Source organism: Lipotes vexillifer, unplaced genomic scaffold (assembly GCF_000442215.2).
Source record: "Lipotes vexillifer unplaced genomic scaffold, Lipotes_vexillifer_v1.1 scaffold617, whole genome shotgun sequence".
Classification (NCBI taxonomy): domain Eukaryota; kingdom Metazoa; phylum Chordata; class Mammalia; order Artiodactyla; family Lipotidae; genus Lipotes; species Lipotes vexillifer.
The window spans coordinates 1,277,317-1,305,030 of record NW_006771417.1 but is presented as its reverse complement, the minus strand read 5'-3'; the positions used below and the strand labels follow the sequence as shown (position 1 = coordinate 1,305,030).

Here is a 27,714-nt window from a genome sequence, read left to right as displayed (position 1 = left end):
CAAAAAAAAAAAAAAAAAAAAAAGTATAGCAGAAAAACCATATATTTGATGGTTGATGTATGGGAGTCCTAGTGAGCTGCTTTCACTGATTGATAATTACCATATGTTATTGTCTTACTGTACTGTGGAAAGACTAGGCTTTGCTATCTATTAACTCCAAGGCTACTACATCTTATCTTAGAGGCAAATAACAGCTGCCAGTGGTTTAATGCTAGTCACTTGGAAGAGTTAACCACTTCTCACAAAGCCAAACTCATTTTGCTTCCTTAAGACTATTGGTGGCATGTTCTCTCCAGCTAATGAAACACTCACTTTAACTGAATTTTTAAATATAATGACTTGCTATAATGACTTTATATCATTCTCAAAATTTTGTAGTTTTGCAAATAAATAATTATTATACCCATAAGTGTTCACTTTACCATTCTGGATTTCCCATTTTGTACAATCTCTACCTCTTTGAATAATGTTCATATTTTCGATGGGATCACCACTTGTAACTGGACTGAGGAGTAATGAGAGTAGAATTACTAGTAGCAGTTGGAGAAATAGCAAACATTTGTATGGTACTTACGATGTTCCAGGCACTAGTCTAATAAGTGTTTTACATATTTTACGTCATTTAATCCCCCAGTAGTACCATTGGTATCCTCATTTTGCAGATGAGGAAACTGAGCACATAAAGTTTAACTAACTTGCCCAGGAATTTGTAGCCAAGCAGCCTGGTGCCGGAATTCATGCTAATATCCACTATAGTCTATCCTTTCTGTGGAAACCAATAATTATAGTAGCAGAGGAATTGAAACGCAAATATTTAAATTACAGCACTTCATTTTACCATTTGCAATTATATCTTCCTTAGTAGATGTTTTAGTAAGACATGAATTGAAGATGTAACTGTTTGGTTCAGGTGAGTCTCTTTTATTCTAAACATAAAATTTCCATTATCCTAAAGAAAAATAAATGCCTTGTAAGGAAGCCCTGTTTTTTCAACTGTTTTCTCTTGAAGTTTATTTTTAGCTCTTCTATGTACTCCTTAGAAGTTAGACTGAGTATTGTTCAGTAGAGGGAATTGCTGTGGCTTTTAAACTGTAGCCATATGAAATATGTGGCCATCTTGCACATGGTAAACACATGGCTCAATTCTAATGCCCATCGTATGCTTATGTGTACATTTGTCTGCGTGTGGAGGAAATGTGAAGTTTTATGGACAAGAGTAGCGAAGCTGAAACATGTCATCATTCTGCCAAAAGACTAGAAGATATTTGGTTGTATCTCTGCCAAGGTGCTTCAAAATGCCTGTCCCCCTTCCTTCCCTGCTCCTCCCCCCCCACACACACACCCAGGGAAGAGAGTAAAAGATCTGCACAAATCTCATAAACAAACTGATAAAATATTTGTTTCTTCCTCACATGCAACAGTTATTCCAGGTATGTCTCCTAACTTTACTTTTTATCTGCTGACAGTCATCTATTTAGCATCTTTTTGATGAGCTGGACACTGTGCATTTTTCCCCTGGCAGGCTTGTGCAGACATATGTTCCTCTGCCATCTTGTAATCAGTGTGGTTTCAGGGAGGTCTCAGGTTTCATGATTTAGTTCTCTTTATATTATTGAAAAAAATTCTTTGGGGATTAAGTAAATATTGCTTTCCCTTGGGACCAAAGCAAGGTTGCTCTGGGTCCATCACCATGAATAATGCATCAGCTGCCTTAATGGCATTGTTAAGATTGCAAGTAGTCTTGACTCTGTAGCCTGAAGAAAATATATTGGCCCATTACCAGTTTATACAGGTCAGGTATCTTAGTGCTGGGGGTAAGGAGAAATGGAATGTGACAGCTGGTGTCAGCATGAGTTCTGTTTCTAAGCTCTGTAACCTATTTCAGTAGGAAGTCCTCTTTATTTTCTTTCCAGTGTAAGTTTTTTTTTTCAGTTAAATATCTAAAGAATTATTTCATCTGTTAATATTCAAGATGTTATCTATAAACTTAAAAAGACATGTTCAGCCATAAATTTTAAAACATTTGAAGTAGCACTAATAGTATTTCTATATATGGAGCCAATTAACTATTTTATGATAGAATGTTGTTCCTATTTTAATTCTAATTACAGAACTAATCTTTGTATTATATAATGTCTTATACAAATATACTGTCAGAAAATTTTTTGAAATTAGAGCGAACTATGATTGAGCAGGAAATTGCAGAAATGTTGTTTTTGACGAGTTTGAAACTGGTTTGAAGCACCCACCCCCCCAAAAAAAATCACAAATTATTCCCTGGGTGTTGTCCCAAACTAGTATTATTTTCTTTTTCATTTATAAAAAATTATTATTTTCTGGTGAAAAAGTGGCCACTATAAAAATAACAACAGGTAATAAGGACCAGAAAATTAGTACCTTGGTATTGAGTAGTTTGGGTGTTTTTCAGCCATGTTTGGGAGTAATTGACTAGATTTCCAGTTGATGTTTTATCATAGTAAACTTTTCATTGCATCTATGAAGTACAAAAGGAGGAAGGTGTAGGTGCACTTGATTATCCCCATAGGAACTCCTAAAAATTTAGGCATGTGGAGATTAAGTGACATTAGACACTTAATGGAGACAGTGGTACAAGAGGGAGAAAAGCTACACTGTTGGTGGGAATGTAAATTGGTGCAGCTACTATGGAAAACAGTTTAGAGGTTCCTCAAAAAATTAAAAATAGAGCTACCATATGATCCAACAATCCTACTCCTGGGCATATATCTGGACAAAACTGTAATTTGAAAAGATATATGCACCCCTACGTTCATAGCAGCACTATTCACAATAGCCAAGACATGGAAACAACCTAAATGTCCATCGGCAGAGATGAATGGATAAAGAAGATGAGGTGTGTATATGTATATATATATACACACACACACACACACACACACACACACACACACACACAATGAAATATTATTCAGCCATAAAAAAGAATGAAATAATGCCATTTTCAGCAACATGGATGGGCCTAGAGATTATCATACTAAGTGAAGTAAACCAGACAGAGAAAGACAAATATTATATGATTATCACTTATATGTGGAATTTAAAATATAACACAAATGAACTTATCGAAACAGAAACAGACTCACAGACATAGAGAACAGACTTGTGGTTGCCAAGGGGGAGGGGGTTGGGGGAGGGATGGGTTTGGGATTAGCAGATGCAAACTCTTATGTATAGGATGGATAAACAACAAGGTCCTACTGTATAGCACAGGAACTATATTCAATACCCTGTAATAAACCATAATGGAAAAGAATATGAGAAATTCTTAATTCTTCAATTATATATATATATATAATTGAATCACTTTGCTGTACAGCAGAAATTAACACAACATTGTAAGTCAACTATACTTCAATAAAATGAATTTAAAAAAAAAAAGGGAGAGAAAGCAGGAGTATAACATTTGAGCAGAGCCTCGACCCAAAGAACTCAGGTATGACCTAATGGAAATAAGATCAAGTATTCCTTTAGACTTCATATACTGATTATTTTCTGCCTTTGTTTTCTCTTGTCTCCATATTCTCAAAAATCTGAAAGTGTACCTCTAACTGTCTTTAGAAGGCAGAGTGGTTTCTTGGGTAATTCTGAGTGGGGTCAACAGGTATCCCACACAGCAATTTGATCTTTGGACAGAGTAAGTGCTGTCTTCTTGAGGTCACTGCTACCTTTGTGATTTAAAAAAATTAAAAAAAATTTTTTTTCTCCAGTAGTGTTAATAAATGAAACTAGTCATCTCTTTTGTTTCTAAGTCCAGGATAAATCTGTAGTTTGGAGGCAGTAAACTTAGAGACCAAGGATATTGTTAGGGATAGATAGACCTAAATTCAAATCCTGACTATGCCAATTAATTTTCATGTGACCTTGGACAATTTACTTATTTCTTCCATGGTTCATTTTTCTCATCTGTTAAATGAGAAAGACAGACATGTAGCTCAGAGCTTTGGGTATGGGAAATGCTCCATAAATGTTAGTGTTGAAATTATTATTGAGGTAAAGTGGAAATTTGTAAAGAATTTCTGGCTAGGTCTTTGGTGACCTGTACTTCTTACTGCTAGTTTCTGATTCAGCTTGAGATACAGGAAGCCCGTCAGGATCACCCACAGCACTTCTTCATGCTCTGCTTCATATGAAGACAATCTTCTATGCCCCTAGACTATACATTCTATGAGAAGTTACTCCACGAGTAGATTCCCAGGGGAACTTGTACTGAGTTCCTAGCTCTTAGCATAATATATGTACCTCGAAAACAATAATTCAACAATTTTTTTTGTTGAACAGAAAAATTAAGTGAATGAATTAAGCCACGTGTTAGGAAATTGGGTAGTTTCTCCTGTTCACCCAGTGCTATGTGCGGAGAAGTCCAGTTTGGACAGGTCTCGCAGAGCAGATTATTCCCCCTGCTATGAAAAGATGCAGTGAATATAAACAGGAAAAATAAAAGTGTTCCATCTGCTTACCTGATGCTAAGGTCATCCTGTGTACTGAGGCTCATATTCACTTGCTGTCTTTGGAAGGTATATTAGAGCCACTTCTAAATCAGTTTTAAATTTCAAGTCATGAAATACCAGCAATTGACCTATGATAAAAATTTCAGTAACTTTGAAATATTCCAAACATATTAAAAATTCTATAAAATGTTGTAAAAGATACATGTGTAGATACATGTTAGCATTTTATTAAATTTGCTTCAAGACATTTTTGGTTTTTAAAGTCTGATAATTCTGTATCAGAGTATCTCCTGTTTCATTTCTATTATACTTTATTTGTGCCTTTACTCTTACTTGGTTAATCTTGTTTGAGTTTTTTAAGATATATTTTGTTCAAGGAACGAGCTCTACTTCTGTTATTAATGTCTACTTTCTTTTACTTAAAAGAATTCTCCTTTGTTCTTTTCATAACTCATTGAGTTAAAATTTAACTTATTCATTATCAATCTTTCTTTTCTATCAGCATCTAGGGATGAAGAATTTATTCTTAAGTACCATTTTAGCAGCATCCTAAAAGTTCTGATGCATACATTTTTTTCACTGCCCATAAATATGTATATTCTGTAATTTATACTATGACTCTTATATGACTCATTATTTGAAATTTTAGAAATAATTTTTAAACTGTTTAAAATTTTTGTATGTAACATTTAAAAATTTTCCAAACACATGAGTATCTTTTGTTGTTGGTTTAATTTTTTTAATGGTAAATGCGGTGTAAAAGATATTAATTCCTTGAAAGTTGGCCTGATTATTTAAAAGAAATAAAAAGTTGGTAAGCTTTGATTTTTTTAAAAATAGATTGCAAATCATAGAACCAGAAAGAACTTTAGAGACCACCAAATTCAACTCCTCCTTCATTTTACAGGAAAATACCCCCAAAATGGCAAATGACAATCATGTGCTCATAGAAACATTGCTGAAAGAAAAGCACTTAATTTTTTCAGGTTTAGCATCACTTCTTGTCAGATACAACCCTTAAATACTACTTTGCCTGCCTGAAGGAATCATTTGAGAAGTTCGTCCTTAGTAAGCCAACCCTTTGTTTGTACCTTTAAATTAATCCTGGGCTAATGCAGAATCATCCACTGAGGAGTAAGAATGACCACTGGATGCTAGTGTTGAGTTCTTGAGCACAGTGTTTAAGGTTCAAGTATAACAGGAGAAAGAGATGCTGCAATGCAGCCTTCTTTTGGCAGCTAGAAGTTTTCCCTGTTTATCCTTCCTTTTCCAAAAAAAGAGTGGATGGGAGGATGATAGAATGGAAGTGAAATTAAAGGAGAATAAGTTCTTGGTGGTAGTGGGAAAAAATGTCTTTTTTTCTTTACCTCTAACTCTCATATAGTTACATCTTCTAAAACAAAAAAGGAAGAGAAGAAAACAACAAAAATATTATTCGTTTCAGATGGAACAGAAATCTTTTTCTTCCTTTATTTTAGGGATGACAAATATGCTTTCGTTTTCTGTAACTGTCTTCTAGACAATTATATTTTTTCCTATTGATATTCAAACACCAACTACAGAAGAAGGTTTTAGGTAATGCGCATGTCTTATGCTAAAGCATTCATATAGAGCAATACATTTAAGCATCTATTATTTGTTAAAAAGATACAGTAATGTAGTAATTTCCTGGAAAGAGTTATAATTTCATGAGTTTATAATTATACAGTCACGTATGTGGTCCTCATTGACTTTCCATTCTCTCAATTTAGAACTACAACATAGAGAACCTGCTAAGTACCCTCTCTGCATTACATTAATTTGTTGCTGAGGAGCATTCTGTGGGAACCTAAAATGTTTTCATAGTCTGATCAGACATTGTTATATTAATAGGTCTGTAAATGATTACCTGACAGCTGAAAAATAATTTTTCTTGCCTGTTTTCTGGTTAAAAATAAGCAATTTTGGAAGCTCTGTTCGACTTAATAAAAGAACTGAAGATCAGGTTTACCGTATTATTTGTGTAAAATAATGATGAGTATTGTTAAATTAAGCTATGGGAAACTAGAATGTCTGGCTAGAGGTAATTAAGATACGGGTTAATCTTTTTAGATGAGGGCTGCTGTAGTAGACACCTGCAGTTTATTTCACTGAGCCAAGCTTCTTAGAAGCAAAATCTCTGGATTAGGAATATAAAAATTCAATTGGTCACATTGAAAGAGATGAGAAATTGTACTATGTTGAATAGTGTCCCCTCAAAAGTCATGTCCCCTGGTACCTGTGAATGTGACCTTTTTTGCAAACAGGGTGTGATCAAGTTAAGAGGAGGGCCCTAATCCAATGACTGGTGTCCTTATAAGAGGGAAGTGTAGACACAGAGATGCAGAGACAGACGCAGAGGAAGAATGCCATGTGTAGAAGGTGGCAGAGATTGGAGGATGCATCTCCAAGACAAGGAACACTTAGAATTGTTCGCAACCACTGGAAGTTAGGAAGAAGCAAGGAAGGATTCTTGTCTAGAGGGAGCATGGCTCTGCCAACACCTTGATTTCAGACTTCTCGTCTGCAGTACTGTGAGAGAATAAATTTCTGTTGTTTTAAGCCTCCCAGATTTTGGTAATCTGTTATGAGAGTCCTAGGAAATGAATACAGAAGGCATTTTGATTATAACTGATGTAAAAACAATTAGAGCATGTGCTGGAGGTGCCTGAGCCTACATACAAGAGGAGAGGGAGTAAGTCTTTAACTTTTAAAAATGGATTGCATCTCAAAAAGACTTTAACAATTGTTCAGTTAGGATACTTGTGAGCTTTAACTCCTGGAAACCTATCATCATTTTTATGTTTTGTTTTCCACAGTTGACAATACCCAGGGGAAATCAGTATAAGGAAAGATTCCTGCACAACAATAAAAATAGATTTTAAGTTCACTGCGTCTCTAGTGGGCTTTTTTTTTTTTTAAACTTGAGAGCTCATAAGACATTTATGGTCCCTATTTTCTGTGGTGTTCACCATTTTCCAATATGAAACTCTTTTGCTTATCACTTTTATTTATATCCAGTGGCTGGCTTTCTAGTTCTGTCTCTTTTCTCCTTTCTTGTAGAAACTTTCACTACAATAATATTCAAGAATACTTGCTGCAATAATATTCTTATATATCTTTCCTCTTCAACAGGAATCATGCATATTTTGAAATGAAATTATTTCCTTTTTTGTCAGCTAGATTTGTCTCCTTTTAGTTTTGAAAATGTTTTTTGGTTGATGATAGCTGCTAGATCCTAGTGCTTCTCGATGAGTATTAAAATAGTGGAGAGATTTTTTTTTTTTTTTTTGCGGTACGCGGTCCTCTCACTGTTGCGGCCTCTCCCGTTGAGGAGCACAGGCTCTGGACACACAGGCTCAGCGGCCATGGTTCACGGGCCCAGCTGCTCTGCGGCATGTGGGATCTTCCCGGACCGGGGCACGAACCCGTGTCCCCTGCATTGGCAGGCGGACTCTCAACCACTGCGCCACCAGGGAAGCCCTAGTGCAGAGATTTTGAAGGACCATTTAGCTTTTGATGTTGAAATGAGGTGATAATTTTGATAGTGCTTGAACAGTTGTATCCTGGAATGGAATGGCAAATACAAATGTCCAAAGGTGTCAACTAGTGGTATAAATGAGAGACAGGCTAGCTGTAATAAGATGGACTATGTGTATCTTATTCTTATCTGCAGCTGATTTGTATCCTACAGCAAAATGCAAATGTGGGAATGGAGGCTCACTGTTAACAAATGTCCTAATCTTCAGGGGAAAATGGAAATCCAAGTTTCAACAACTGTGAGGGTCTAAGATTTTATCCTACTTGCAAGTTAACAAGTTAGCCTGTTGCAGTTTCATCTGTGCTGGCGGAAGACAGGAGATCCTGGGTCAAAGAAGTAGCCAGAATATCAGCATTTTCTTATGCTTGTATCGTGAGCCTCGATCCCCAGAGGGTGACAGAGGAAACGGCCAGGTGACACCTGCACACACAGCATATTGTGTTACTAATGAAATTCTGAATTTAAAAAACTCGAATCTTTTATCATAGGAAGTAAACATGCTTCTTTTTTGCTCTAGAGGGAGATAGCTGTATCTTCAAAGGCTTTTCACACTGCAAACATCCTTGAAAGACAGTCCAGAACCATTTCAGGCAATGAGGAGTCCTAGATTATTGTTATAGAAAAGTGTTATTGAGTAACCTTTCAGAAATTATCTCTATGGGTTATATTAAAAATTAAATTTTAATAAGTCATTTAAATTAAGCTTGTTTACATAAGGGTAGTTTTAAAAAAAATTATTTTGAAACCTATAGTGCTAAGTTAGAGTCTAGGAAATATTCATTCATACTCTTGATCCTGGACTTGCATTTCATAGCCCAGTATACTAACAAAACAAATTTTAGATCAATATAGGGTTGCCAATCTTTTTATTTTACTGTATATGGAAACAGCCCCTTCAAAATACCTAAATTCTATTTACTATTGCTCCCAGTGCAAAAAGAGTGACTATGACAACTAATGCAATATGGTAACCTGGACTGGATCCTGGAACAGAAAGAGGAAGTTAATGGAAACACTAGTGAAATCTAAATGTTCAGAGCCTAGTAATCGGTAACATTTTGATATCAGTCTTTTAGTTTTGACAAATGTACTCAGGTGATGTAAGATGTTAACAATGGGAGAAACTGAGTGATAGATATGCTAGAACTCTCCGTACCATCTTTGCAACTTTTCTGTGAATCTACAATTATTTCAAAATAAAAAAGCCTATTAAAAATTAAAAATGGATAATTTTAATAAAAAGAAGGCAAGAATAAATCTCAAAACAAAGGACAGTTATGTGAAAATTAAATGCATTTAGCTTTATGAAAAACTGACTGAATTGCCCTTATTTTTCTTATTTTGGCATGAACTGGTAAAGATTTTGACATGCATAGTGTAGATCCATGGATTATCGACCATGTGATAGCTTTATTTAATTTAATTTACTGTAAAATAAGATGAGATTGCTTTTCTGTCTATTTTCCTTGGAGAGCCTGTAGAATCAGATAACCTTACATTCTGTAACTGAACAAATGTTTAAAATGTGTCCCTTTTATGAATCCCATCTGATTCTATATAATTCCAGGTTATACATTTTAATCAGGGTAGATTGCTGGATCCTCTCCAAAATAAGATTTAGCTTTTCTAGGAATTTCCTCGATGCAGATGACCCTAGGGAGACTCGGAATATTCTTGACTTTAAAATGTCATTTCTCACTATTGGGAGGGAGAGGCACGTCGTGTCAGTGCCAATCAGGAGGAAATTGGGAAGAGGCTATTGTAGACAAATGCCTGGCAGAACAGGTTCCAGCCATGCAGCCACAAACAGAAGTCTGGCCAGTGCACGTGCCTGGGAGAAATTTAGGGTGCAGTAGAGTTCAGGGACAGGTCTTCAGTTCCTGCAAAGGGGAAATTGCCTAGAGCATAGCTTCTCAACCTAAGGCAGCATGTTGGAATCATCTGGGCAGTTTAAAATAATGTTCAGGGGGCCTCCCTGGTGGCGCAGTGGTTGGGAGTCCGCCTGCCAATGCAGGGGGCATGGGTTCGTGCCCCGGTCCGGGAGGATCCCACGTGCCACGGAGCGGCTGGGCCCGTGGGCCGTGGCTGCTGGGCCTGCGCGTCCGGAGCCTGTGCTCCGCAGCAGGAGGGGCCGCAACAGTGAGAGGGCCACGTACCCAAAAAAAAAAAAAAAAAAAAAATTAAAAAAATTAAAATAATGTTCAGTTTCCATCCCTAGAGGTCCTGATATAAATGGCATGGAATAAGGCTTGATCTTTTTTAAAAAAAACTTCCCTTGTGACAGTAATGTGACACTAATGTGCACCCAGGGTGGCGAACTTCTAGAGTGAGCAAGGGTCTCACTTATGGAAGAGGATGACTGGCATGACCCCCAATCTGCAGGGCAGAAGCCAGTCCTGGGACTGGTGCCCACAGAGGGGTAGAGAGCTATGAGTCAGGGAGCAGAGCAGGAACATAAGGGTTACAGGCTGGTGTTTGGGTCTGGAAGTGTCTGCAGTAACCTTGTCCCTTTTGGGGTGACCAAACTCACACTGATTTGCCTGTGACTTTCATGGATGGAGCACTGAATGACCTGCATCCTGGGAGACCCCTTAGTTCCAGGCTAATGGGAAACATTGATTGCTCTAGTCCCTTGAGTCCTGGCAAAGCATCCTGTATGGTACCCTCTTACCAGCACCTACAAAGAATAGCTCTGCTCTTCCTGGCTCTGTACATGGTAAAATTCTCACATAATCTTTTAAAAATATTTTTATTTATTTATTTGGTTGCACCAGGTCTTAGTTGCAGCAGGTGGGCTTCTTAGTTGTGGCACGCAAACTCTTAGTTGTGGCATGCATATGAGATCTAGTTCCCTGACCAGGGATCGAGCCTGGGCCCCCTGCATTGGGAGTGCACAGTCTTATCCACTGCGCCACCAGGGAAGTCCCTCACGTATTCTTATTTCACCTTTTACCCTCAGTTTTGTTTCTGATACAACCAGCTGGCTTTGGGAGAAAAAGAGAAGTGGAGAAGAGCTATGGCTGTTTATATCTTTTATGCTTCAGGTAGACTCTGCTCAGGAACTAGTGTAGGATTTCAGGGAGCTCAGCAAATGAGGAGCTTTAAAATGCAGAGGCAGATGTAGCGAAAAGCAGTCGTTCTTAAATTTTGAGTGCCTGGAAGTCACTGGAGAGCTTCCAGAGCCTCTGATAGAGTATGTCTGGGGAGAGGCTTAAGAATTTACATTTCTAATAAGCTGATGCTTTGGGGCTGGACACCACTCTTTGAGAACCACCCACGTAAAGAGACTTGACTCTGCATCAGGCATACCTGGGTGTGAAGGCTCACTTTAAATCTACATTTTCTCACTTGTGAGATGGAAAAATTAATATTCACTTCATCAGTCATCATGAAATAGTACATTCATCACCAAGCAGAATGCCCAGGATATGGCATACACTTTCATTCTCTGAAAGATCTCAGTCTTTCTGATATCCTCTACCTGGGGATGGTTAGGTATTGGGTTGAATATTTTTAGGTTAATAATTCCAAAGATGATCATCAAAATCAGCTGGGGAACTTTCTACAACCCTAAAAAGCCTAGAGCTCTCTCTCCTTGGAGATTTGGATCCAGTAGGTCTGAGGGAATGCCTGGGAACCAGTGGGTGATTCTGGGAGTCACGGTGATTCTGATAGTCAGTTTTGAGAACCCCTGCTGTTGAGCAATATTTCTTTAGGGCAGGGATTCTCAGACACTGTAGCTTCATTGAATCATCTGGAGCACTTAAAAAGATGCTGAGGCCTGCGTCCTGTCTCCAGAGAGTATGATTTAATTGGATTGGAGTACAGCCTGAGCACTGGGATTTTGAAACCTTCCCAAGGTGTTTCTGATACGCAGCCAAGGTTGAGGACCACTGCTCTAGTGTATTCTTAGAGTAAGAAAAACATGGGATATTTGTTAAAATGCAGATTCTTGGGTCTAACTTCAGAGCTGCCTAAACAGACTCTGGGCGAGAGACGCAGTAATCTGCATTATTAATTAGCTAATGCCCTGAATTTAACGATTTGTTAGTCTTAACAAAGTATGAGAATCATAGCTAGAGGGACATATAGAATCCCTCATTGGGTAAATATTGCCTGACTGCACCTACTTATATAGCAGTTTACAGTGGACTTGACTTTGTATCTCATGGATTCCACTGCATCCTTTTGTGAGGCAGTGTGGGTTGTTATTTTCCCCATTTGATTGATGAGGAAGCTGAGATTCTGGGAGGCTCTCCCCCTAACAGCACACTTGGGGATGTAAGTCAGGCACCTGTGCTTCCCTGAAAGGAGACCATAGTTTAGTGGGGCCATGGGACAGAAACAAGAATGCAGGTAGAAGGAGATAAAATATGAAAATTCAGAGAAAGAATGGTTAGCAAAGTTAATTTTATGAGGAGGAGGGAATCTGGGAAGGCTTTTTGGAAGAGGTGGCCCTGGTCCATCTTGGAGCTGATAAAGTTGTAGTTTCCTTTGAGGGTCTAGATGGAGAGCAAATGACCATGGCCTTGCAGCTGTGCTCTAATTAGTTTCTTTTATTGGGTTTTCATAGTTTTATAACCCAGGCTGTGTAACTTCCTTTGCATTATCATCTCAGCACATTTGTAATAAATTCTGCTTTTCTTTTGCGTTCTGGATGCTTATTAAAAATGTGGTTTGTGTTTGAATTTTTCAAATAAGTGATTATTTTGACTCCCCTAGAATTAAATTTCAGTAAGCTTTTTTTCCACAGGGAAGATAAACCAATATGACATGTGAATTATCATATAGTTCATTTTTATAGAGGTGGGTAATTTTTTTAGCTACAACTATCTAATTAGCTAAAAATAAACATCTGTACTGTTATGACTGTGTTATTAAATCAAGGAATATGAAGAAAGTTTCAAGGACAATGGATTTATTTCTGGAACAAGAGGCAGTAAGGAATAAAGCCATGACTGGCAGTTGGATAAAGAGCTAAACTCTGTTGGGATGTGCTGGCTTTTTTCTTTTCCTACAACATCTGTCTTAGGTTCTTTTTTATAATACCTACTTCCATAATGCATCTCGTTCCTTAAGAAAGTCATGTGAAGATATGGAGAATCTTTATTATTGATAAGATTTGAGAAAGTTGGTTTAAGTGGTAGTCTTTATTAAAATATGTAATTTTTAGTAAAATGCATTTTAGGGCTTCCCTGGTGGCACAGTGGTTGAGAGTCCACCTGCCGATGCAGGGGATATGGGTTCGTGCCCCAGTCCAGGAAGATCCCACATGCCCCAGAGCGGCTGGGCCCGTGAGCCATGGCTGCTGAGACTGCGCGTCTGGAGCCTGTGCTCCTCAACGGGAGAGGCCACAACAGTGAGAGGCCCGCGAACCGCAAGAAAAATAAAATGCATTTTATTATTTTAAAACGCCATGCACCTTTAAAACAGATATGTGTAAAGAAATACAATAATATTTGTCTTTTAAACTATCCACTAAAATTTTAAATGCACATATTCTTTGACCTACACATCTGGTAATCTGTCCTACATATATACTGACAAGTGCACAGAAATATATGAAAGAATGTTTGTTGCAATAACCTAAATGTCCATTTGTACAGGATTAAGTGAATTGTGGTTCACCCCTGTGGTAGAATATTCTGCCACAATTGAAAGAATGAGGTTGATGTTAAGGTTACCTTAAGGAAAAAACTCAAGTGGCAGAACAGTATGGGTAGTGTAAACTCATTTATGCACTGAAAAGGATATATGTATATTTATGTATATACACATTTCCTTAAATATGCATAGACAACTCCTGATGAGGTACACAAAATCTGTCAAAAATGCTTACCTTTTAGGAAGCAACTGCAGCCTGGACAATGTGTAGGAAGGGGATATTTTCACTCTTTACCATGTACCACCTGAATTCTTAGGAATTTTGCCATAAGCATTTATTATTTTAAAAATAATGTGTGGGGCTTCCCTGGTGGCGCAGTGGTTGAGAGCCAAAAAAAAAAAAAAGTGTGAAAATACTTTTTTAAAAGCAAAAACCTATTAAATTTATTTTGTCTATTTATTTTAATAATTTAACTATAGATTTATATAAATTAAAGAAGCCCTTTAACATTAAGGCCTCTATTCTGGACTAAGAAATATTTCCAGGCATGTCAAAGGAAAAAAAACAATCTACTTTAGCTCAAAGTTGAAATAATTGTTGATTTATGGTGAATAATTCCTGGAAAAAAAAGTTACAACACAAAAATTAATTTCCACCATTATTTAGAAGAATTACATATAATGCCAGTTGAGACCCTCAAGATTTGAATTACAATAGTCTAAATTGAGGAGATTTCTCCCCCTGGTGTTTATGCTTCTCTTGAAGTGTCATGGAAACATTTGATAATGATTCAACCATATTGAGCTCTTCACTTCATTTGCAGTGTTAGGCTTTTGTGCAGATGGATCATGATCATACGCTGTTTTAGGATTGACTCCTATTTATCAGAATCAGAAATTAGTGAAAGATTGTTTTCTATTATCTCATCATCTATTTAGCCCCTATATAATGGATTATTTCAAAACATGAATTCTTTGTCCTTTTTTATGATTTAACATAACATGTTTCCAAAGTTTTTTTTTTTTTTTTTTTTTTTTTTTGCCGTATGCGGGCCTCTCACTGTTGTGGCCTCTCCCGTTGCAGAGCACAGGCTCTGGACGCGCAGGCTCAGCGGCCATGGCTCACGGGCCCAGCTGCTCCGCGGCATGTGGGATCCTCCCGGACCGGGGCACAAACCCGCGTCCCCTGCATCGGCAGGCGGACTCTCAACCACTGCGCCACCAGGGAAGCCCCCAAAGTTGGTATTTTAAAGAAAACTTTAATAATTTATAAAACATGTTTTATATGCCTTTACCTCTGATGTATTTTCCCCACATACAATGACTTGTCAGCTTCCATTGTTCCCTAACCTGATACCGCAATTCTTGTGATTATCTTCCTGGTTTCTGCTTCTCTTTGTTTCTACTATCTTTCTACCTAGTCTTCACTGTGAGTTTTAGACCTCTGAGAGAGATCTGATTGGGTTATATAGTCTGTGTCCAATTTAAAGAAATGCTGCTCTGTCTTTCCAGGTCACCCCATTGACTTTTGGCTTTTGTGTCTGGCCAATCAAATGCTAGAGTTTTGATTGGTCCAATCAAATGTGTTCAGGAAATCAAGGTCATTGAAGCATAGTAACCTCTCCTCCACTAATCTTTTAGATAGTTCACCAATCCAACAGCCCAACAGAGGGAATTTTAAGTTCTGTTAAATTTAAAACCCAGCTTTACTCCAAAAATTAAAAACAAACAAAAACAGCCTAGGGGAAGCTTGCATTGCATAACTCACAGGTTCTAGGTCCAACTCATAAGTAATATAGGGGGAAGGACACAGGCCTTGCATTCACACATTCACACAAAGTTTGCATCCCTACTTGGCAACTTCCCAGGTGGACAGCCTTGATTCTCAGAGATTGTGACCTCCTATGTGAAATAGAGACGACAATATTTCTTTGTAGAAGCGATGTGAGGATTTAAGGAGACTGTGTGTGTAAACTGAGTAGGACAATAAGAGACACACAGTAATCATAATGGTAGCAAACATTTATTGAGTGTGTACCAAGTGCCATGCATTATTCTAAGCCCTTTATGCATGTTAGCTCTTTAATCCTCTGAACAATCCTATGAGATTATTACACAGGGAGGCTGTGTGATTTGCTTGAGATTACATGGCTAGTAAGTGAAGGAGCTAATAGCTCACACTGTTAACATCCAAACCAACCCTACCCCGGAAGTCAGGGACTGGCTTTGTTTCTCCCCTTAAGTCTATGGCCTTCTGGGTTCCATTGCCTGTCAGAATTACATGTGAAATACCTCCCTATCTTATCCTCCATCCGATCCAACCCCAGTCCTCAGTTCATGATTCTCAGTGACTCCCTTGGGAATTTGGAGGTGTCAGAGCGTCAGGGCTTGTGCTGCGAGCCATTTTGCCTGCTCTCTGCTCCCTCAGCAAAGCTGAGCTTCACCCTGTCCTGTAGGATTATCTCATGAGGAGCAGCAGGCTCAGGCCAGGCTGCCTTCCTTGGAATCGCAGTGAAGAAAATGTCTTCAACCTTGTTCCATCGTTATGTCTTCCTGTTCTCTCCCCTGCCCTTGTCAAGCACTGAGTATTTTAAATGGGGTTAGTCCTTAAGCCAGACTGTGAAGTAGGTAACATTTGCCCCTTTAAACCACCCATTCCTTCAGTTCTTCCTACATTGCTCTTTCACATATCGGTGAGTCAGTTGAATTAAAAGCTTTCAGCTTCTGAGGAAATGGGAGATTAGTGGGGGAATGGGAAAGGTCATTTAGACCCGTGCTTCTTAAACTTAAATGTGCGTATGAATCACCTATGTACCTTGTTAAAATGCTGATTCTGATCCAGTAGGTCGGGGGTGGGCCCTGGGATTCTGCATTTCTGACGTGCTTCTGGTGATGCCAGCGCTGCTGTTTTCTAGACCACAGTCTGAGTAGCAAGCATCTAAAGACTGGGGTACCACCTTGAGATGCCAGAGGCTCTACCCTGTTACCTTTTCCAGGAATATTTAATCCAAAGAAATGAGTCTCTTAGTGGAATTTCATTAATGTGGCTCACTTCTAGAAGAAACTTCTCAATTTCAAACCCTACCCTAGACTGCTTACCAGTAAAGCCATTCCTGGTTGGAGAAAAGACTAGTGTAAACTTGTCAAGTTTTGATAACTGTAAAAATAGGCATTTTTCCTCCATCAGTTTAATTTAGTGACTCTCAGATGATTTATATTCATTTACTTCACTTTATGGGAAAGCACACCATTTTGCTCCTACTCAAGGTTGAGTTTCTCAGGACTGGGGAAATCGCTGATTGAACTTTTCCTGGTGCTGGGGGCCACGTATGTATTTCAGAGTCTGTTTCTTTGTTCCGTCTATCATCACCTACATAAAAGGAAAGTTAAGTCAACTTTTATTTCCCTGTCTTTTGATTTGCAGTCAGCTCGCTGGGAGTGTTTATGAATAATTCTGTTAGAAATGGTTTGATAATACTAGCCTGGGTAGTGAAACATTGTACAGAGCTTCGCACATGGAGGTGCAGTGTGGGCAGAAACCTGTGAAACGCAGTGGCAGATTCTCTTTGTGTTGGCAAAGGCTTATGTTCTCTATTTCTGCTTTCAGGGAGGAGAACACTGTTACTACCAGGGCCACATCCGAGGAAACCCTGCCTCATCTGTGGCATTGTCAACGTGCCATGGACTTCAGTAAGTGTCCCCCAATTTTTTGTATCATCCATTTTTTTTTCAATCACTTATTTTCTTTATTTTTAATGCACCGTGGTCAAAATCTCTATTTTATATAAAGAACTAATTTTAAATCAGTGGTGGATCAAATCTTTTTCTCCTTTGTGGTTTATAAACCAAGCAGACTGTTAAATTAGAGATGCAGAAACCAGGGGCTCTATGATTATAATATGCATCCTTAGTGATGTTTGAAACATTTTTCTAGTTTCATGCAGATGGAGACAGGAGTCGTTTGGGTAACTTTGTTCTCTGTTTCCATGGGTGTTTAGCCCCTTGGTACCCGTTCCACCCCTCATACTCCTTGATGTTCATTTTTACATTTGTATGGAATAATAGAGATTTCAAGAGGTGGAAACTCCTGACTCCTTGCACAAAGACAAGGGCTGCAGGTGACCTCAAGAGCTCATGTGTTTTAGCCCTTTATTCAGCCAGAATCCCATCTAACTCACAGCAAACTCGTGGGAGGGTTCATTTGTTCTCAGAAATCTCTATGGAATGAAGTTCATCCTTCCTCAGGGCCTTGCTTCCTTTTACATAACCTTCACTATCAAAGTAGGTTTGCTGATATTTACTATGGAAATAGGTCAGCTTCCTCCATCCTGTCTATGATGGTGATACCCAGGTAGCTGTCTGTCTCTTGTCTTGTGACCCCTTATAAAGATACTGTGTCAGCCCTCAGCATTCTACTTAGGACTAAATCATCCAAGCTCCTTGTTACTTTTTGGGGCCCAGAACCAGCTAGCACTTTAGTTTTGTGAAATTTTTGTTTGGAAGCTTTAAAATACTTCCTGTCTGTTACCAAGTTAGAGATGTGGACTTTTCATCTAACAAACAGTTATTGAGCATCTGGTGTGTGCCAACCACTTGGAATATTAAGGGAATTAGAACGTGAGCCCTGCCCGCAAGAGCTCCCAGTCTAGTGGGGAAGCTAAATCTAGCCCAGCTTTGTGCTATGGAATGTGGTAGGTATATTTATTTTCTTTGAGAGAGAAAAAACCTGAGAAAAATGCAAGCTGAGAGTGGGCACTGAATGAGGTCATCCCTGAGGGCTCCAGAGAGATGTCACCTGAAGAAAGTGGAGTGGGCCCTGGAACAGGCTTTGATAGAATCTTCCAGGAAGAGGGGTTCAACTGACGCGTCCAAAGAAAGTGAGGAAATAGGCATAATGGGAAGGGCTGGGAAATCTAGCCAGTCTGCCTAAGTAGTGCCTCTGGTCAGGTTCTGGCAGTAGGTACGTGAGAGGCAGGAAGGAGAGAGCACAGGGATCAGATAAATAGCCAGAGAAAGGAGGTCACATGCCTGAGAGCAGGATAGACCTCCATTTGCTTATTGTTTTTTTCTAAAGGACCATTCTACTAATTTTAAATAAATTCTTTGAATAAGGAGACATTTTTACAAACATGGAATCCGTTCCTAATATCTGAGAGCCTCAGCATTCTTAATCTGGAAAAAAACGTCGATATCCCCTTCAGCAGTAAAATTGTCATCTCTGATCTCAAGATGAGCACAGCTGTCAGCCAGGAATAGTACACTGGGCCTGCCTGCTTTTGTGACAGCAAATGTCTGTTCTAGGCATTTTCCTTCCTCTCTCTTCCTCTTAAAATCTCAGTCCAAAGTCACAGTGTAAGTGTCTTGCCCAGTACATGTTCCAATTCCTCCCTGCCCCTCCCCTCCCCCACCCCCCAGTTTTCCAAATGGACACAATATTGTGAGAATAAGAGAGAAGGTATTACTGCCTTCTAAGGACCCTAACAGACCTGAGACCCTCAGACCAACAGCTACTAATCCTACACAGTTCTAAGGGTGGAAAGGAAACTTGAAGGATGTTTTAGTGACTAAGTTGAGGAGTTGAACTCAGAGCCTGCTTCTGTTGTTTTAACTAAGTAAAATTTATTTCTCCCTTTAGAAACTTTTTCATTTAAGACTAAACAAGAGGAAACAAGCAGAAAACCCACCATGTGTAGGGACACTGTCAGGATTATGTACAAGTGCATTTTGGTGTTCTTAGACTTTTATGAGCATGTTGAATAAATTCACTCTTGTTCCTTTTTGTTATTTATTAATTATTACTTTTCATCTTGATTTTACCTTCTGAACAAACATTGCTGACAGAAGTACTTGGGGGAGCTATTTCTAAATATTAAATAATTTATGTTGTCTCAATTGCAGTGATTTAGATATGAGATATATTATTTCATCCATGACTCATCTTCTATAAATGACCAAGTACATGTTGAGATTTTTCATTTTTCTTGATTTACTGAATTCCATTAAAGAACATAAAGGGTAAAATAATCAAACTCATATCTTTTCCATAAAGAACCTGCAGGAGCACATTTTTTTTCAAATTCGAAGGACTGATGGGCAATATTTTGGTCCTGGTATGTCTGATGTTTTGACAAAATCCTGTAATTATGGGAACATTAAAGAATGGAATCAAATGTAAGTTTATTGCCCTCTTGTGGCAATTTGTAAGAATGACTATTTCCTTTCAAAATCTTGTTTTGATGCAGCCTTTTAAAATTTTAGCTCAGTCAATTGGCTGGTAATGACTTGGTCCTAGCTATAGGATTTTATCAGTTATAAACTCTGTGATGGACTCAGTATACTATTTGGAATTTATAGAAATGTAACAGAAAGCTTTCAATCCTCAAACAAAGTAAATGAAACACACATGCTTTTTAATTGTTAAAGAATCAAAAATGGCATATTTTCGTTTAGGGAACCAGGACTTCCCTGGTGGTCCAGTGGTTAAGACTCCACACTTCCAATGCAGGGGGCATGGGTTCGATCCCTAGTCCGGGAAGTTCCACATGCCGTGGGGCCAAAAAAATAGTAATAATTCATTTAGGGAACCAGAATCTTCATGGATGGTGTCAGAATCTGCTTTGTTTATACCATGTATCATGATGTTTAAATCCAATAAAAAAATAACTGATTTTTGAATTGGATACTAACCTAATTCAAGAGGAAATAGCACCCAATACTATTTAAACAAAATAATCTGCTTGCTACTTAATCAGTGTAGCCATGTGAACTTTGGCAAAGGGTGATGGTTTTGTACAGTTTTCTGGTTGGGTCTGGCCTGTTATCAGCAGAATGTTCACTGCCATATTTGGTCTACTGTTCTGAAAATGCTCCCCTCACTGATTCCTTAGGCATATGTTGTCAGTCATATCTTACAAACTGCGTCTGTTTATCTTTAAATTCCAAATGCAGTGTCATCCAAATTCAGAAAGTGCACTTTGGGTTGAAAACATTACAGATGTAAAAAGGGCAGTTCTAACGGTATATGAAAGTAGAGGACATGTGGAAGATGTTACTGCAGGAGCGAATGAATTTGGATAGACACGGAGCTGGAGGCCATTATAGTTATAGCTCAGGAAACCAGCCGATTTCGCTAAGCGATCAATGAAGGACACATACTGTTCTATGGTTAGCAGCTTGGGTATAATGCAGTCATTTCCACCTAACGCTGAAACGTGACTGCAGAAGATCACAGCTTCACCTCCCTCAGACACCTGAGTGGTAACACAAGTTCCTTCAGTATCAAAAGGGACCTGATCTTAGTAGAAAAACCACATTACTCTAAAAGGGGCGGCTTTTGGATCTCTCCGAGTGGGAGCTGAGGTCATATGTAGCTTAAGATGCCCTCCAGAGGATTTCCCAATTGGCTGACAATTATCTCTAGCCAGTGAGGTCCAAAATTGAACTACAGATTTGCGCCCTGTTCCCTGCATCCTGCTGCCTTGTGCCCGCCCTGTTCTGCTCTTCCTGCAGCTTTTGTCATCTTATTAAATGTATATGATGTGTGTGTATGTATGTGTGTGTGTGAGATACGTGGAGTGAGGTGTGTGTGTTGTGTGTGTGAGTGTCTGTGGTATGTGGTGTGTATATGTGTGGGGTTGTGGGGTGTAATGTACGGTATAATGGTGTGTGTGTGTGGTATGGTATGTGGGTGGTGTGTGTGTGTATGATGTGTGATGTGTGTGGTGTGTGTGTGTGTGTGTGTAGTATGGGTGGTGTGTGTGGTGTATGTGTGTGTGTGTGTGTGGTATGGGTGGTGTGTGTGAGTGTGTATGATCTGTGGTGTGTGTGGTGTGTGTGTATGATGTGTGCTGTGGGCGGTATGTGGGGGGGGTGTGCTATGTGGTGTGCACCCTATGTGATGGGTGGGACTGGGAAGTGGGCATTGAGAAGTAAACTGGCTCTCCGGCTGCTGCTGACTTTAAAATGATCTTGTTCTGAGGCAAGAGTCAATTGCCAGCCCTAAGTATTTTCTTGTCCTTGGCAGTGGGATGTTCTATGATGGGAACCACACCTATCTCATCGAGCCAGAAGGAAATGACACCTCCCAAGTAAGTGCTCCTTCTGTTTGCTGTGACAAATGTAAATGTTGATGCTGGGAGCTTTTTTTCCCTCTTTTTTCTCTCTTTTTTGCTTTATTTTCATATTTTAGGGTCAGGAATATATGTATACATATATACGTGTAATATGTACACATATACATTTAAATTAAATAGTGAATAAGGCAAAATCACAGTGATCTTTTTTTAAAAAAATCTGCCTGTTACTCTTCCATTCGGTCGGAAATACTTTCCTTCTGAGGTGTTCTGAAGCCTTCATATCTATCTCCACCATAATGTGCTGTGGTCTTAGTCTGCTCAGGCTATCATTATAAAATACTGCATGGCTTAAACAACAGAAATTTATTTTCACACAGTTCTGAGGACTGGAAGTCCAAGATCAAGGTGCCAGCAGGGTCAGTGTCCATTGAGGTCTCTCTCCCTGGGGTGCAGAGAGCCACCTTCTCTCTGTGTCCTCACATGACAGAGAGAGAGTGTGAGGTCTGGTGTCTTTTCCTCTTCTTATAAGGACACAGGCCTTATCAGATTAGGACCTCACTCTTGTGACCTCTGTTAACCTTTATCGCATGCTCAACAGGCCCTGTCTCCCAATATAATCACATTAGGAGTTTAGGGCTTAAACATGAATTTTGGGAGACACATAGTCAGTTCATAACAGATCGAATCCATAGATAATGTGATTTTCCAACATTTTTCTTTTCTAGATTCCAGATTTTTCTCTATTGCCCATTTTCTTTAAGGCCCCGTGGTGATGAAGTTTAGAGAAATCTGGGTTTTCTCAATTCTCTCTCTCACTTTAGTTGAAACATTCATTTTTCACAAATTAGAAAAGGGTTACTATTACTGACTATAGAGAAACATAATGCACTTCCATCCTAGCTCTGTACACACAGATATTCTTCCATGTATCATAGAACACTGATCAAACACTTAGAGAGGCAAATAATTTCAAGAAACACACATTGTTTTGCCACTCATAAACAGTCTTGTGTGGGAAACTATCTGTTTTGTGTGTTATTTTCTGGGTACCCACTGAGAGCTGTCCTGTCACTTTGCTTGACAGTGTGATTTTTTTTTTAATACATTTATTTATTTATTTTTGACTGTGTTAGGTCTTCGTTGCTGTGTGTGGGCTTTCTCTAGTTGCAGTGATCAGGGGCTACTCTTCATTGTGGTACACGGGCTTCTCATTCTGGTGGCTTCTCTTGTTGCAGAGCACGGGCTCTAGGCGCACGGGCTCAGTAGTTGTGGCTTGCGGGCTCTAGAGTGCAGGCTCAATAGTTGTGGTGCACGGGCTTAGTTGCTCCGCGGCATGTGGGATCTTCCCGGACCAGGGCTCGAACCCGCGTCCCCTGCATTGGCAGGCGGATTCCTAACCACTGCGCCACCAGGGAAGCCCGACAGTGTGATTTTTTAAAAAAGTAATATCATGAAACTTGACTCTTTATGACATTCTTTCTTTGGTAATTGAAGGAAGCCAGATGAAGTTATTTGAATGTTCATTAAGTTTTCTTAGATGAAACATGGCTTTTTATCTGTTGGTTTTTCGCAGAAGTTTATGTGACACTTGAATGTTGAGGCAGGGTCTGCTTTGGGCGTTCTGCTTGTTCCAGTCATCCGGCTCCCCAGTACAGGGAGACTGTGAGCTCTGCAGTGTGCCTAACAAAGCTATCAGGCTCTAAAAGGGGGCAGGGCTCCGTGGAAAGGAACCAGTTGTAAAAAACATTAACCCATTTCCCCAGGCGTCTTGCTTCTCCTTGGGGGAATAGGTCCATTCATTTCTTTTTGATTACTGCAGGCTTTGGCTTCTCTGTCTGTGAAGGCGTTTTGCTTTTAATGCGCTGTCACTCTGATGCTGGGAGAATACAGGAGTGAGCTGGAGGGGTTGTGCAATGGCTCTTCCAAACCCAAGAGAATGCGGAGTCAAGCGACGGTTCCTTTAAGGTCTAAGCTCCTCCAGCTATGATTGCCTGAGCCTGGAGATATCTGGTTGTCCCTGCCTCATCTCTCTTGTTTGTGTTGTTTCAGGAGGATTTCCGTTTTCATTCGGTTTACAAATCCAGACTGTTTGAATTTCCCTTGGATGATCTTCCATCTGGTATGATCTTCTTATAGTGATTTTAAAAAACAAGACAACTTTAGTAATTCATTTTAATGCTTTAGAGCTAATTATATGTGGAATATCATCAGCCTGTGACTGCTCATAACAGTTTTAGAAAGTCAAGTAACATCAAGAGAGAATAAAATGCAAACCTACCTCATGTTTATAGTGGATGAGTTTGGAAAGATATAGCTTGAACATGATGAAGGAAAACTTTTTCAAATTATAAGACTCAAAGTAAGGTATTCCAGGAGAAATAATGTTAAAGCAAAAATTGGTCTGCCTACATAGAATATATAAAATTCATTCTTGGTGAAATACTGAGTTTGTAAACATAGAGATGAACCCTGAATTATTTTCCCGTTTGTTGTTTCCTCATCTCTTTTTGCCCCAGCATTTTAAGAAAGAACTATTGTAGATTAACATTTATTATGATGATGTGCTATTTGTGAAATTGGTCTTCCTTCCCATGTGTGTTTATGGGTCCATCTATTTATAGCTTTGATTCGAGAGTTGCATCCATGTCTTGTCTTGGCAAGAAAGGCAGAGTACTCAGGCTTTGGCCTCATTAGTGGAGCAATGATTATGCAGAGTGCATTTATCTTTGGCTATGCTAGACTCATTCATGTTCTCCTTCTAAAGATAGGGCACACTTTGAATATCTGACGTGGAGATGCTTCCTTCCCTATTTAGTGAGCCCTGACTATGGCTGTAGTACATTCTAATTTTTAAACTCTTTTTGATCTTTGCAACAGCTCTGTGAGGTCAATATTATCATTCCCATTTTACAGATGAAGAAACAGAAGCTCAGCTAGTTTGTTTTTTTCTAGGGTCCCACAGCTCGTAAGGGGCTGAATGGGGGTTTGGATTATGGCACTACGAGAATGTACCCTGGGAGAGAGGCACAAGGGCACATGGAAAAATTACTAGACTAAAGCAAACCCTAAACTACTACTTAGGAAAATGACTTAAAGGCTGCATTGTCTTCTCATTGGAAAATGAAATAAGTGTTTTCTAATGTTCCTTCCTCTCTGAAACAAACTTGTAACTCGTTGACCTTCTGCGGTTACCCCGAAGAGAAACAGAACTCACCCCTTTTCTCCTGCTGCCAAAGAAATAGAAGATCCTATTTTATAGAATTCACTGTTTGGAAAAATCTGCAAATGAGCATATAGCTAGCTGCTTTTACTTTACATGGACACTTTAGACTGTTCCTTCGTTATCTTACGAAACTTTTTATAATCCCTATTATGGGAAGAAAATGAATCATGGTTAGCTGCCTGAGAACAAAGTTACAATCTTATAGACATTACTGGAAACAATAAACATTAATTAATATTTAAAGTAATAAATAAAGAGTCCCCCCCTAAGGACTTTATTGTAGGCTTGCTTTGATACAATCTTATAATTTTTTAAAAACTTTGTTCAGGGTTTCTTTACAACAGAAACTTTGGAAGTGAGTCAGCAGTTTTGCTGTTATTAAAAATGAGTTTTGAACATATTCTTTGAAAACTCAAGTCTGTCTCAGTTTGTTCCTGGTTTTTTTTTCTTATCAGAAGTTTACAGTGTTGATTTTGAGTGTCATTTGTCTCTCAACATATTTAGATTTACTATGACAAATTAGAAGGAAACAAAAAATAGACAAATGTTAAAACTGCAATTTTTGTGATAATAAGCTCAAAAGGAAGCTTTTTTATTTTAGATTTAATAGTGTCACTGAGTTATGGATTATATTATGTCTTTTTTTTTTTTTACTGTGCATTATGTATTTGCGAGATAGAAATATGATCAGGTGCTCCCCAAACGTGTTTGATTGTGGAACGTTTTGTTTCATTTGACACATCTCTCAGGACTAGTATTCCTAAGAACATATTTTGAGAAAAGCTTATTTATTTAAACACTGACCACTTAGCCCTCAGTGTTTTAAAAATTACTACAATGAAAAACAAAACAAGCAAACAGAACAGAAATAGACTCATAGATACAGAGAACAGTTGGGTGATTGCCAGAGCAGATGGGAATGGGGACCAGGTGAAATAGGTGAAGAGGGTGATGAGGTACAAACTTCCAGTTATAAAATAAATACGTCATGGGGATGTAATGTAAAGCATAGGGAATGTAGTCAATAGTATTGTAATAACTTTGTATGGAGACAGATGGTAACTAGACTTACCTAACCATTTCAAACTATATACATTCAATAAATATCAAATCACTGTGATGTACACCTGAAATTAATATGATATTGTATGTCAATTGTACTGCAATAGAAAATTACTATGATGAAATACACAAAACTAGTGTACTGTTTGCTGAGTTTTGACACCCATATTCTCCCATGGTGAGATATAGAGCATTTCTATTACCCCAGTAACTTCCTTTGTGTCTGTTCCCTGTCAGTGCCACCACTTCTGCAGTTCCTTTTCTGACTTTTTCACCATAGATTAGTTTCTCCTGTTGTAGCTCTTCATACAAATGGAATCATGCATCATGTTCAGTTTCTTTTGCTTAGCACATGCCTGAGATCTATGTTGTTGAGGGTAGCAATTGTTCTTTCTTTTATATTATTGAGTATGTTCTTATTGTATGAATATACCACAATTTTTTATCTCTTCCGTCGATGGACATTTGGATTGTTTCCAGTTTTGGGCTATTATGACTATAACAACTATGAAAATTCTTGTCAAAAATCTTTTTTGTGGACACACGTCTACATTTCTCTATCAAATACCTGGGAGTGAAATCACTGGGTCATAAGGTAGGTATATGTTTAACTGTATAACATTGTTCTGAAACTTCAGCATGCATCAGAATCACCTGGAGGGCTTGGTAAACACAGATTGCTGGCCTCGTCTTTAGGGTTTCTTTTTTTTTTCCAGCTGCTTTATTATGGTATAATTGACATACAAAAAGCTTTATATGTTTACTGTATACAACTTGATGAGTTTGGAGATAAATATACACCCATTAAATCATCATCACAATCTCTGCCATAAACATATCCATCCATTCCAAAAGTTTCCTCCAGCCCTCTTTATTTATGATGATGATAAAAACACTTAACATAAAATCTAACCTCTTAGCAAATTTTTAAGTATACAATACAGTATTGTTAACTATATGCACTAAGCTGTACAATAGATCTCTAGGACTTACTCATCTTGTGTAACTGAAACTTTGTGCACTTTGGCTAATAACTCCTTATATCCCCCTCCACACAGCCCCTGGCACTACCATTCTAATCTCTGTTTCTCTGAGTTTGACTATTTTAGATCCCTCATATAAGTGGTATCATATAGTATTTGTCCTTCTGTGTCTAGCTTATTTCACTTAACAAAATGTCCTCTAGGTTCATCTATGTTGTTGCAAATGGCAGGATTTCTTTTTTAAGGCTGAATAATATTCCATTGTATGTATATATCATATTTTCTTTATCCACTCATCCACTGATGGACATTTAGGTTGCTTCTGTATCTTGACTGTTGTTAATAATGCTGCAGTGAACATGGGAGTACAGATATTTCTTTGAGATCCTGATTTAAATTCCTTTGGCTATATACCCAGAAGTGGGATTGCTGGATCATTATGGTATTTCTCTTTTAAATTCTTTCATGAACCTTCATAATGTTTTCCATAGTGGCTGCACTAATTTCTACAGCTTTTGATTAAGTATACCTTGGGTGGGTTATGAGAAATTGCATTTCCAAGTTCCCAGGTAATGCTGATGCCACCAGTCCAAGGATCACAATTTAAGAACTACTGTTGGAAGAGAAATTGTGGAACCTTTTCCCAAAGTGGTTATACCATTTTATACTCTCATCAGCATTATATGAGAGTTCTAACTGCTCCGCATCTTCACCAGCCTTT

At 38.5% G+C, this 27,714-nt stretch overlaps 1 protein-coding gene across 3 annotated transcripts in view; it reads left to right on the top strand.

Moving 5' to 3' along the window:
• The window catches only part of ADAM22 (ADAM metallopeptidase domain 22), a 243,068-nt gene that overhangs the window by 146,493 nt on the left and 68,861 nt on the right, over positions 1 to 27,714 (top strand). For all 3 annotated transcript variants that reach the window (XM_007446746.1, XM_007446748.1, XM_007446747.1), the window contains exons 5-7: positions 17,258 to 17,340; positions 21,674 to 21,737; positions 23,775 to 23,844. In XM_007446746.1, the coding sequence (XP_007446808.1) occupies positions 17,258 to 17,340; positions 21,674 to 21,737; positions 23,775 to 23,844 (217 nt within the window). The remainder of the gene's footprint in view (positions 1 to 17,257; positions 17,341 to 21,673; positions 21,738 to 23,774; positions 23,845 to 27,714) is intronic.